At 44.4% G+C, this 12748-nt stretch overlaps 1 protein-coding gene across 2 annotated transcripts in view; it reads left to right on the top strand.

Annotated features, from left to right (window-relative positions):
• Window positions 1–12748, top strand: part of Kcnab1 (potassium voltage-gated channel subfamily A member regulatory beta subunit 1) — a 352108-nt gene that overhangs the window by 276676 nt on the left and 62684 nt on the right. For both annotated transcript variants that reach the window (XM_005344063.2, XM_005344065.3), the window contains exons 3-5: window positions 6742–6779; window positions 10045–10124; window positions 12108–12152. In XM_005344063.2, the coding sequence (XP_005344120.1) occupies window positions 6742–6779; window positions 10045–10124; window positions 12108–12152 (163 nt within the window). The remainder of the gene's footprint in view (window positions 1–6741; window positions 6780–10044; window positions 10125–12107; window positions 12153–12748) is intronic.

The raw sequence follows: 12748 nt of genomic DNA on the forward strand, positions 1-12748 counted from the left end.
AGTTTTTGGTGCCCATTTGAGTAAATAATCTTCAATACATAGCCAACAGTACTAGAAAATATTAGGATGTATGACCCAGAGACTTAGAATACAAACCACATTCAGTGTTCCTTTTCCATGGTCATAAAGTAAGAAGAATCATGATCTGTTGAACCTTTTTTATGAATGGATTGTCCAACAAAAAAACAATTTTCAAGTAGCTTTTGCTTTAGATTAGAAAAGTAATAGGTACGTACTTTACTGATGTATGCAAAAGAAATGAAAGAATTTAAAGAATAAAAACGTTAAGGATATTACATGTTTTTATTTTGAATTTTCCTAAGAGGCTTAAGGAACCAAATCAATTCAGAATTCATGTCTTTGTAAAGAAGTTCCAGGGGGCAAATTTCTGGCTTTACATTAGTAGTTACGGTTAATCTAACACTAAAGTTCAGATCAAGGCTTATGGTGCACCAAGATATCTGTCCTACTGTTGCTCACATAGCTCCTGAGCTACGGTGACGAGTCGAGTCTACTTGTGATGTGCTTTAACACTCTTCTAGGATTTTAACCACTTCTGTATGTCACATACCTGCCACCCCTCCTATTTTACTATATTCCAAGGAGTGGAGAAAAGGATTTAGATGGTGTTTAGTCCTTAGAAGTGTGTGTACGTGTGTAAGCACACTTTCTTAGCAGTAAATGGGGGTACTTACTATTCACACCTCACATGCCTGGGAGGCACACTCAAGTTCCATATGGCCTTCCCTGCGTCCTTGTCTAGTTTTATTGCTCTTCCAAGCTCTTTTGAGAAGTCCAGGTGTGAAAGATCACCACCCTCACCCCCTGAGAGCGTGGTGGTGTCACCCGTTCTTGCAAGGAAAGGTAATCAAAGCCAAAAGAGGCTCCGTTGCTATCCCATTTGTTAACTCTGGCCAGATGCTCATTAGCAACACCCCAGACGCCAGAAGCAAGAGACGAGGCTGCAGCAGCTTGGATCCGAAAATAAGGGCCAGGCTCCGTGTCAAACACTGGCAGTTGCGCGAAGGAACAAGTGCGCGCGGGAACACGGAGGGATGGTTTCTCCGCGACATTTGCAGGAGATGTGGCCTTGAGCTGTGTCGCAATCACAGCCTGACAAGCCCACAGTATCCGTGCTTTGCCCACAGCAGGGCTTCTCCGTGCAACATGTGGCATTCAGATCTCTGGGTTGCTTGTGAAATACGCAGGTGATCTGGCTGCTGGTCAGATACAAATAATCAAAATCTCAGAGTGGAGCTTCTAGGGAATTCTAATGCGTAACATTCATGCCGCGAAGAGTTAATGGCAGCTTTGGGGCAGAGGCTGTTAACCTTTTAAATTCTATTTCACCTGTCTCCTAAAACTCCTGTGTTGATGCTATGCTATTGCTATTATTACTACCATTATTATCACCATCTACGCCATCATTTTTATTGTTGCCACCAGCAGCTATCCTCCTAGTGAGTGGAGAACTCACGACTCCAGCCCTGGCCTGCCTGGCTACACTGCTTCCTCAGCAAGCAGGCATCTCCATTTTTCATACAGGAGGTGAAAAGTCCAAGAAGTGAATTCCTCAACCTGACCTCAGCCACCTGTCTAGATACCCTAGACCAGTCCCTAGAGATTCCTCCTTACGCCAAGGATTTCTGGGTTCTTTACTCTGTTTATTCTTGAACTTCGCTTAATGAGTGAGCAGAGTTCTTTCCACACTATCTGATTAAGAGAATCACGATAAATAGAAAACCACGTTAGCCCACCTAGGATGATATAGTAATGCGTTAAATTCTAGAATCAGAGACTACTGACTACACAGCTATTGCTCCACCCCACCCCACCCCCAGCGAGGACTGTGACATCTCTTCCTCCAGCATCTGCCCACAATGTCACCACCCCTTCTCACCAAAGTCACTGCTGCAAAGTGGGAACTGTCCTAGCACCCTTCTCTAGTAAAGGAAATGACTGGTCGAACCACATCCCAACCACCTAGAAGCTAAAAGAACTGATGAATTACCAATGAGCGTCATTCCTTCTTCAAGAAATCAAAGTAATTATGCTTGATAAGAAATTACCCCCCCCTTACTTTGAAGATTACTGATAGGCAAAAAGCAATTCAGTTAAACTTAGCCAACATTGACCAACCATCTGTTAAGTTGCCACTTTTATTCTAGGGCTTTGGAGAGTGGTGAGTGTGTCAAGGGTCAGGGAGGTGGTCCCCTTGAACAAAGTAAGATGAACGCAACAATAGATAACTTCAAAAAGGGGAAACACTATTTTATTTTTAAGTTATGGCTATATATGTAGCTTTATTAGCTTGCCATCGCTATAATGAAATATCTGACATGGGATACTTATTTAGCTTAAAAGTTTGAAGGTGCAAAGCCCAAGATAAGTGGGAATAGGGGTGGTAGGAGGTATAGAGGGGCAGTTCACTTGACCTCTATGAGGTCAGTAGGTGCTGCTGGCCCATTGTGACAGGAATACATGTCCGAACAAACAAATGACTGCATCTCAAACAAGAACAGAGAGGATAGAAGGGCAAAAATTGCTCCTTTTGTAACAACTACCTCATGAATTCTGCCAGGGAGTGTCCTCAATAACCTTTGACCTCCAACTAGGCTATACCTCTTAAATTCTCTCCACTTCCCAATAGCACCAAGCCAACTTTTCAACGTAAGAACCCTTGGTGGCACGCAAACCATATTCAAACTACAGCAATAACATAAGCATATGTGATACATATGCTGTTTTATGATAATAGTTTTAGTCAATATAAAAAGAAAATTGTTTACCATTAACTATTTTCCATCATAATTCACCACAATTTTGCCCTAACATCTGTTCTTCTGTATGAACGTGTCCTTCAGGCTGTCTTTCACTGTGATGTATACAATACAACCTTAAGTTCTTAAAAGAGACATGGAAGAGTGTTTTGGGTTTTTTTATGCTTCTTTTTGGAATGAAACTGCTCCTTAAACTAGTGTTATCCCAACACGACTGGAATCACTGCCAGTTTTCAAGTGTAAAATGGCCTTGTCTTTCTCTGACATATATATGTACAGTTCTGGCTTTCGTTATTTGTTTTCAATACTAATAAAAGTGAGCTAAATGATGCTAGTTTATTTGCAAAAAAACTTGAAATCAGAGACCTTTTTGTCAATCCAGTTTTGAACAACACAATCTTGAAGGTTGGATTTTAGGCTATAATTCTCATCTAGAAACGAATTGTCATTCCTCAGTAAGTGACTTCCCCAAGCTTTGTCACATCTGAGACTAACAAATAATCCAGGCAAACGTAGTTTCTGAATTAATGGCATCTTGACTTACATTTTATAATTTGTTGATGGTGGTTACAATCAATATACATTTGGTAGAAACCATACTTTGATTTTTGCTGTGATGTTAGGGATGAAATCCAGGGCCTTGTGCAAATAAACTAGCATCATTTAGCTCACTTTTATTAGTATTGAAAACAAATAACTCCACCACTGAGCTAAACCCCAAACCTTCGCACTTTGCCTGTAAATTTCGACCCTTTCCTGGGGTAGAATTTGTGTTAAATACTGTCACGATGCTAGGCAGCAGCAGGTGGGTGAACCCGTGGTCAGCCAACCGCCATGCGGGAAACAGCTAACAGCTGATTCTAAGCATTAGGCTGCTAAGTTAATTGCTAAGCTAGGGTCTTTGGTAAATGAGGTATGTGAAATGCGTTTGGCTCACGGTATTGCCAACACTCACTAGATTTACCAGTCAAGGAACATCTGTTCTTGGGACTGTCCCCGTAGAGAAGTATTCAGGCACAGCTGATTTGTAGGATCAGCAAGAAGCTCAGGCTCCAGGATGTCTCCGGGACTCAGTAGAGCCTCAGTAGAGACGGGTCTGATCTCACTGACGACTTGAACAACTAAAAAAAAACAAACAACAAACAAAAGAACTGCTTTCACAGCACAGCCCAAGCCAGCTAGGAAATTCGTTAAGCAAACGTTGACCTGATTTTGCTTGAAGACATAGAAGAACAGCTAATTTGTGGGATTCATTACCGAATCCGTGGCTTGTCCCATTTTAGCTCTTCGCCCAAAGCCATTATTAATAAATGGGGAAATTAAGGGACTCAGGTACAATGTTCCAACAAAATAGTGCCATCTTCGGTCTGCAGCAACCCCACCCACCTCGGGCAACAGTGACTTTGACCAGATTATTACGTTTCTAAATGATCTGAGACTCCACCCCCCCCCACACACACACACACATGTTTTTTCCTTTCATGAGCCTGATAATTCAAAGTTCTCACCAGGCCACAAATAGTCAACAGTGTGCTGTCCCTCAGATCTGCTTTCTCCTTTGCTGCCACACAGAGAGTGGCTCCAGCTGTTTGACTTGTGCTGAGCCCTCTTCACTCTCTGCCTGACGTGCTGAGCCAGTTCTGCTAACTTTCTCAAATGTTTGTTCTCTGGACTCGTCATTCCTGCCACATTCAAAAGGACTCTTTATAAACATCTTGTCTGTGAAAAAGTTGTGACACCCAGGCAATTATTTTCACTTAATACAGAGTTTAATCACAGCACCTCACTTATTTAATTCCCATTCCAAACCAAACATGGACCATTTCCTCAAACCGTTAAGTTTTTCAAAGACCATCTTTTCTGTGTACAGGTCACGACTGGTTTTATTTTGGTTCCTTAGGGTGGGATTTTTCTTTGTTAGCATTCTTTGTTTGGAATATTCTTTGGGAAAAAAATGTCTCTGCCTATTTTTTTTCTTAAAAGAATTAACTCCGTTTTTTTTTTCTTTAATTACAAGTTCACATCCTCTTATTTTTGCTGTAAGAAAAATAGCAATTAGCATATGGTACAAAGCAGTAGCCATTTTCATCTAATGTTAAGAATATACCTGGAAGCAGGGTGGGGAGGTTCACGAATGAACCGGCACAGTCTTTCCCAAAAGCGCCCCCCCCCCCCAGTTTGGGGAATGCCTACCTAGAAAGGACATTGACACTTTGTTGTCAGTGTTTGCTGAAAATCCAAACTTTTTCAGAAAAATTTCCTAAGTCTTTAAATGTCAGTAACTCATTCAAAATTCCCTGAAATCCAAGTTGGTTGGCTCCGTTTTAGTGAAGCAGAATGAGCCTGCAAGCTGAGCATCAGCCGTGGGCTGCCTATCCGCAACCTCTGGAGATAGAGTGTGCACGCGTAAGGTGATTTCCACACGTTTGTCTTAGGACAAAGAAAATAGCACATCAGCATATGTCTGTGGGTACCACACTAATTGAGAGATAGTTGAATTCAGCAGTGTGGTACACTAAAGGGGGCAACCTTCTCAAAGCCGAGCATGTTGGTGGGAGCTTGGGTGTGTCACCTAGTGCTGGCTAATGTGAGACTCCTTAACTGTAGACACAGATAAAATTGCCCTCTGAGTCTGTCAAATGATTCAAGAAAAGTTTTGTCGTCTACTTCCTGGCATCTAGAAGGTGTGCGTGGTGGTAGCTATGACCCTTACAGTGAAATGTAGAATATATATATATATATATATATACACACATATATACACACATATATATATACACATACACACACACACACACACACACACACACACACACACACACACATATATTGCCAGCAGCATTTCTTTCAAGCCCTAGAAGCGTTAACCACGCCCATGCCTTTACTGCTTCTACTCTTGCCCAGGTCTCCCTCTGACTCATGTTTCACCCCGTGGCCTGATGGTCCAGACACAGCTCATCAACACTTTCACATTCTCTGCCTTCTTGTTTTTCCAAGATCCTGTCCATGCAGAAAGGCCTACCCCCTTCTTCTCCATTCCCTTTACTCCCGTAAGACTCCATCACAGTGTCATTCTCTAGGAGGTCCTCTAGAAGTCCTTGCTCCTCCAGCCTAGGTAGAGCACTCTCTACTGGCATGTCTTGTGCCTGCCTTGGTCAGAGCCTTTATCAAGATGGACAGCTAATTAGGAACTCGAGATGGGAAGTGCGCCATTCACCTCTCTCTCCTTGGTACATGAGGCCATTTCTCTGTCTGATGGACTCACGGCTCAAGAAAAAGGTGGCTAAGGAAGGGACTGACTAAAGAGGCTTGCTGGAGCCCAGCACAGCGTGTGTCTGCTCAGTGTCTTGCTTCACACATGCTACCGCTGGCTATGCCCCCTCCTTCTGCCTTCCTCACCTTGCCCTGGCTCATGCCTCTACCTTCACCCCAAACCCACAGAAATTTCCCAGAGCAGTGTACACAGAGAAGGTACATGAAGGGTCACCACCAGGGTCCTGGCAGAATGTCTGAAAAGTCCTCTGGAAATGTAACTAAAAATTCCAGATTCTACAAACAAGGCCAGAAGTGTAAGTCAAGGCCTGGCTCACTCCGGCTGCCACGCTTTCTTGTGCTTGCTTGCAGAATAGGCCTTTCTAGCTGCAGAAGAGTGAAAAAAAGGCATGCAGCCAGTGTGAGCTCTGCAGCACTGACTTCCTGTGCATCTGGTCCCAGAGCAGAATCAAAGTTTCACAGAAGGCAGGGATGTGCACCATAAGCATCCATGGTGGCTTGAAAAGGCACCCTTCCCCAAAGGGACACTGACCCTTCCTGGAGTATTAGGAAGTGGGGCAAAGGCTAGACTAGAGTGTGCATGTGCCCCCATCTAGGCGCATCTATGAACTACCTGCTCTGACATAAAGGTCTCCTCTTATTGTGTACAATATTATAAAAATGACTACAAATATTTCTTCTCTTCCAGGAACATGGGTGACATTTGGAGGTCAAGTTTCAGACGAGGTGAGTCACTTTCAACTTCTACAGTGTGCAGAAAATGTGCAGAGGGATTATTCTTCTCTTCCCTCTCATTTTTTTCTTGGATTCTTGTGTGTGTGTGTGTGTGTGTGTGTGTGTGTGTGTGTGTGTGTGTCCTGCTCAAAAAAGGTAAAAGCTTTCCTAGAATGAGGTTTTGGGTGAGGTGACTCCATCCAAGAATAGCTTTTGGGGGCTGGCAGCAGAAGGCCTTTCAAGGGCAGCACTCCCCGTAGCTATGGAAGTAAGTCCTTCCTCCCTACAGGAGGACCTGGGTGCACATCAAGAGGCCTTATAACTGGCATCGGGTAGGGAAAGATAGAGAGGAAGAGATCTGATCAGTTGTCCTCATCAACTTAGACCATAAAACCCAGTATGGACAAGTTCAATAGAACAGCCATATACGGTTTGCCATGCATGCTTCAGCATTGCCAGGGCAAACACATCATTCAATTTCAGAGAAGTATTGAGGTTTGCAGAGGCACATTCACGAGGAATGCAGCTAAGGACACAGATACTGTTAGGCACGAAGATAGCAGCATGTTAGAAGGGAACTAAGTTCCTAGCCAGCGTCTCCAGTCTGCATGGGACCTGCTACTGCACAGTGCACTGTGTGGGAGAAAACAGACAAAGATGGCTAGTCTTGTGAGCAGAGGGGCCAGCTGGGAGCCAATGCCCACCACTGCATGGCTCAGAACCACCTATTCTCTAGGGGTAAAATGATAAGCCAGTAGCAATGCATTCACCTCCCTGATTGTTCAGCTCCATCTCAGACTTCCAGATGATGTCATCCTAAAGCAGGCACAAATGACCACACCATAATCTGCTGGGTGCTGTAATTATCAGTGCCACCCCAAGAGGGTGTGGAGTCCCTATCCCTGAAGATTTCAACAACATATCGGATAGGTACTTAGCAGGGATATCAACAAAGTTAGTAACTTGATGGTATGCCTTTCAAATAAAAACCAAGATATATGTTACTCATATGAGGAATAATTTCTTAAAAATATTTTTTAAGAGAGCACATTTAGTATCCAAAAAGCACTGAATTTGGGGATTTATTCCATGTTTTCTGTAATGTAGTTGGAGTAGCTTTAATAGCAGGTAACATTAAACCCTGCTCACATTAATTTAGCCAAATAGAGAGAATTCATTTAGACTTTTAAGCTATTAGGAAGAAAACCATTCTCTTGCCTCTAAACAGCCCTTTGTATCAACTTCCTCTTTGGGCAGCAGGAATGAAATAGCTGCAGAAATACTTAAGACTCAAAAAGAGCAAGGCAAAAGCTCTATTTCTAGAAATTCTGTGAAGAAGAGAAAGATGTTCCCGGAATTCTTTGCAAGTCTCATTAGTGTGAATATCTCACAAGACTTTTCTTGGCCACATGGCTCACAGGCCATTAGGCCCTTGTTAAGGAAGTGAGACCAGCTTCCCCTGTTGCCTCCAGGCTCCGTGAGGGAGAAGGAGATCCCTTCATAGACTCTGTTTCAGTTTTCAGAGAAGGAAACTGAAATCTGCAAAAATCGAATGATTTGTTCAAGTTTATAGAGTAAAGGGACATTCGTGGACTGTGCTCACTTTTCATCATGTTGACCAAAGACCTCAAGTCAGTCACTTTTAGGGAAGCAAAGGTTTATTTTGCCTTAAACATTCAGGGGTTTCCCTCCTTTTGGCTCTGCTGACTTGGATCCTGTAGTGAGCCAGCCGGTCATGATTGAGTATGCATTAGAGGACATGTGCACCAGGAAGAGCCGAGAGGCAGGACCCTGGTAACAACATCCTATCATTAGGCCCCGCTTCCTAAAGTTTCTGCCATCGCCAAATAAAGCTACAGACTAGGGACCAAACACAGGGGCTTTCATAAGACGTTTCAGATCAAAAACTCTCTCAAGGCCTAAAGCCGGTCTTAAGACTTAATTCAATGTCTTCCCCACTATTCCTCATGAGGTCTTCAGATCCTGTATTTTTGGAAGTGTTCCTGCTCTCAGTCAAGCCAAGTGTCATCCAGAATTCTCCATCTCAAACCTTCTCTGGAGATAAGCATAATGGTTACCTTTCCCAATAATAATCCACCAATATTATGACATACCATTATCATTTTTACTGCACGCACAGTAACTTATAAAACATAGAGCATTCAGAAGGAGGAAATTATATTTGCTCTACTTTTCAGCTCTGCACAGGCATGATGTTTTTACAGTAGCGGGTTAAAGGCTGCAACTGCTTTCTTGCAGGTAATGCAAAGGTTGTGCCCACCAGCCTAGCCCTGGTCTTAGGAGGCAAATTTTCACAACACCAAAAACACAGTCTTTTCATAGAAATGTTGAAGAAGCAACACTTGTCCACCATCAAAGAACATACTGGAAAATCAACTGTAATGATTTGTGAAGTGGGGAAACTGTTCAAACTTCTCATAAATAAACCAGCAAGGTGAAGATAGACTCCTTTAGTGCTGCTCCATGGTAGGCTAAGACAGCCACACCTCCCGCGGTTGCTGCAAATAACCCAGATAGGCGTCTACTCTCCCCCCACACTCCTCGCTTGCTCTGAGCAGCTCCATGAATCCTGGAGCTCTGTTCTGCTGCAGCCTAAGCAGTAGGAGCTGTCCCCCAGTGAGTCAGGGTCTTCCTCCCTCCCCTGTGTTGACTCAGCAGTAGCTCCAAGATGACGCTCACTGTTCCACCGAACTGCAGGTGCCAGGAGCGTCACAACAGTCATGGTTGTCGGACCCGTGACTCATCAGCACAGTTGGCTAGGCCTTGAGGAAAGTCACGAGCTTTTAGGTCAGGAGTCACCCAACTGCCAGAAACTATCGGCTTGCAGATAGGAGTGGAGAGATGGAGGCGGCGTTGATACAAATGACCTTCTTTGTCAGCAAGATTACGTGTCACAAAGGGTGTTATCAAACAAGGTTTTCCCAGCAGGGAGGGAAACACACATCTGAACACCTCGGCTGGAGGATGACCAACAATGCTCCCCCTTTCTTCTTCCTGCCACACACACACACACACACACACACACACACACACACACACACACACGGAAGAGGAATTACAGCCTACTTGGAGGGTAGAAGGATTACATGCCCTCTGTGCTCGGCTCTTCTTTCTTCTGTCAGTCACTACAATTGAGAAAAATGAGAAATGGTAATGAGATCTCAGAGTGAAAGGCAGATAAAGTATTTAACAGCGCTTCCTTTCCCAGCTAGGAAGGCATTTTTGGCATTTCTGACTGACCTTTGCACTCTGACAGGTTGCTGAACGGTTGATGACAATTGCCTATGAAAGTGGAGTTAATCTCTTCGACACTGCAGAGGTCTACGCTGCTGGGAAGTAAGTCAGAACCAGTTACTGTCCCTCACCTGGCATCGCTGGAACCAAGAGGTTGTGCCCAGATGTGGCTGTGGCATTGGGGAGGAGGGGCTGCTTCTCTTGGGCGTGTCTCAGCAGGCACGCTCTTCCTCAGTCCATCAGTAGAATTAGGAGAGTTGAACTCTGGGACCGTCTTGGTCTACCCATACCATTCCTGTAAGAAAAATGAACTGAAGAGAGGCAAACACGAGAAAAACATGCCAGGGAAATGACGGTGGAGATGGAGAGGTGTTAACTAATTATTTGACCACCTGTCCCTGGGCTGATTTCCATGAAAGTTGTGATTCCCAAATGATGCTAAAGTATCAACAGCTTTTGCAAGAGGGCACTTAAGAGCCTCCTCTGAAGACAGCAGGTGGCAGAGAGTCCTCACTTCTGTTGAGGAGTGACTTCCAGTGTCTGGACCTGAGTGTTGAGTCAGTACTCTCAATATGGCTGGCCAAACCAGAACACGGAGCTGATGCTCTGTCAGGCCAGGTCACCACGCACATGCCACAACGTAACTATTGTGCTTTAGAATAGGGATGAAGCCCTACTCTCCTGGAATAAACATGGATGTCCAACTTCCATCAGTCACGGAAGCAGACATCCCTGCTGGTCTCGTGGGGGAACTGTGGAGTACAGCCCCATCAGGCCCGCTGCCCCTCCCTCAAGCAAGCAACAGTTGAGCTGAGGCTTGACCCATCAACCCCAGATGATAGAAGAACATTTTCCTTACTTTGTGTCCTCTTTTTTAAGGCTCTGTATGTGCTTAAGGACCATCAGAGAACTTGTTGTTTATTAGTCCAAGAAAAGAAAAGAAGTTGTAAGACCTTGCTCCTTTCTGCATGCCCTCGTGTCCGGGGTCTCTTCTTTGAATCTTGTACAACAGCAAACAGGCTAAGGCAGAGAAAGGAAATATAGTGAGCCTACTAGAGACCATACTGTAACTCCAATTATGAGGGCTAGTCACCTGAATCATTATTGAATTGTGGAATTGAGATAGGGTCTCACTGTGTGAGGTTACACGAAACAATAGCCAAACAAGAAGAAACAGAAAAGATTCCAGTACCATCCAATCTCTGTCCGTTTGGAGCAGGCTGCACAGCTAGCCTGCATCATAATTTCTTGGAGGCTGTACAAAAACAACATTTGTTTCTATAAAAGAATAGTTAGCAATGGCATCCGTATCTAGCTCACTGATGATCCAAGTGCTAACTGCGTTAACCTCCCCCCTCCTGTCTCTGGCAGCCCCACTGCTTCTCATGCTGAGGATCTAACTGGGAGGGATATAGGAGAGCATTGTAGTTTCCTCAATCCTGATGAATCTGCCTGAGGAAGTAGAAGGGGGAGAGAATAATAAGATGTCTTCAGTTCACCTTTCCACAGCCCAGTCTTGGTGACAGGAAAGGTATGGTAGTGTCTCCTTGTATCTTAGTCCTATGGAAAACGTTACTCAATCCTAGGACATTTTCAGTATGAATCACCATAACTGATGGACTTGGGGACATTTGAATGCACATGTAGATTCTTTTTTTTTCCTTCCAAGATCACCTGAGGGGGTCAATATTTTCTGTCTAAACAGTCTGAGGTCTCTTGTCCTCTGGGCACAACTAAATTGTTCCACCGCAATTAGATGGAGAAACCTTGCCTCTCGTTGAACGCCACAGAGTAGGATATTTTTATATGGCACCAAGCTGCCAGATGACTCCTCTGTTTCTTATGTCAGGACCACAGGCAGTCTCTTGCCAGCGCCAGCATTTTGGCAAGTGCTTCTGGAATGCCTGGGAGCCGGATTCTGTCGGCACAAGCAGAAACAGTGGAGACCGTGCTACCAGCTGAGAGAGCTTCTATTTTGGGGTTCTGTAGGCTCTGAGAGTTCAAAAATGGGAAGGCTGTAGTGCTGGGCTGACTCTTGCTTTTCTGAGATGCTGCCTTCTGAGACATTGTCTTCTCCTCCTTCAGGGCTGAGGTGATCCTGGGGAACATCATCAAGAAAAAAGGCTGGAGGTAATCTCATCTACCATAACTGCTTGTTGGCCTTTTTTAAAGACTCACTGGTTTGCCCCAGAAAAACAAAAAGAAAATCATTTGGCACTAGGAGAAAAGGCTGTCCCCAAAAGAAACCAACACTTGGTAAAGAAACAATCTCTAGTGGTTTAGAAATAAATACCGAGGAGTCCATGTCAGAAATTCCTTAGCCACTGGCTCCAGTGAGTGACGGCAAGGTCAGGCAGAGAAGAAGAGCCGTTTGTGAGGTATTTGAGCATCACAGAGAGTGGCATTCTCATAGCTCTGACAGCACTTGTAATGAGTGAAGAAAGGGAGCCACAGGAAACCATCTAGACACACAGATTGATGTTCACCTCTCATTTTGTTAACAGCTGTCTGCACAAAGCAACGATGAAACCAAAAAGCCCTTAGGATAATTGCCGAAAGCTGTCTCATCCGGGTACAGTTGCCAGCATCTGTCCTGGGTGCTTGGAGCTCTAGTTTCTGAGTATTCAGAGGAGTGTCCGCTATCCTTGGGGGCCCCAAGAAATTCAAGGAGTGTTTTCACCCATCCCTTCCACCAACCGTACACAAAGCAAGTGGCAATGGGGGGG

Source organism: Microtus ochrogaster, chromosome 1 (genome assembly GCF_000317375.1).
Source record: "Microtus ochrogaster isolate Prairie Vole_2 chromosome 1, MicOch1.0, whole genome shotgun sequence".
Taxonomy (NCBI): domain Eukaryota; kingdom Metazoa; phylum Chordata; class Mammalia; order Rodentia; family Cricetidae; genus Microtus; species Microtus ochrogaster.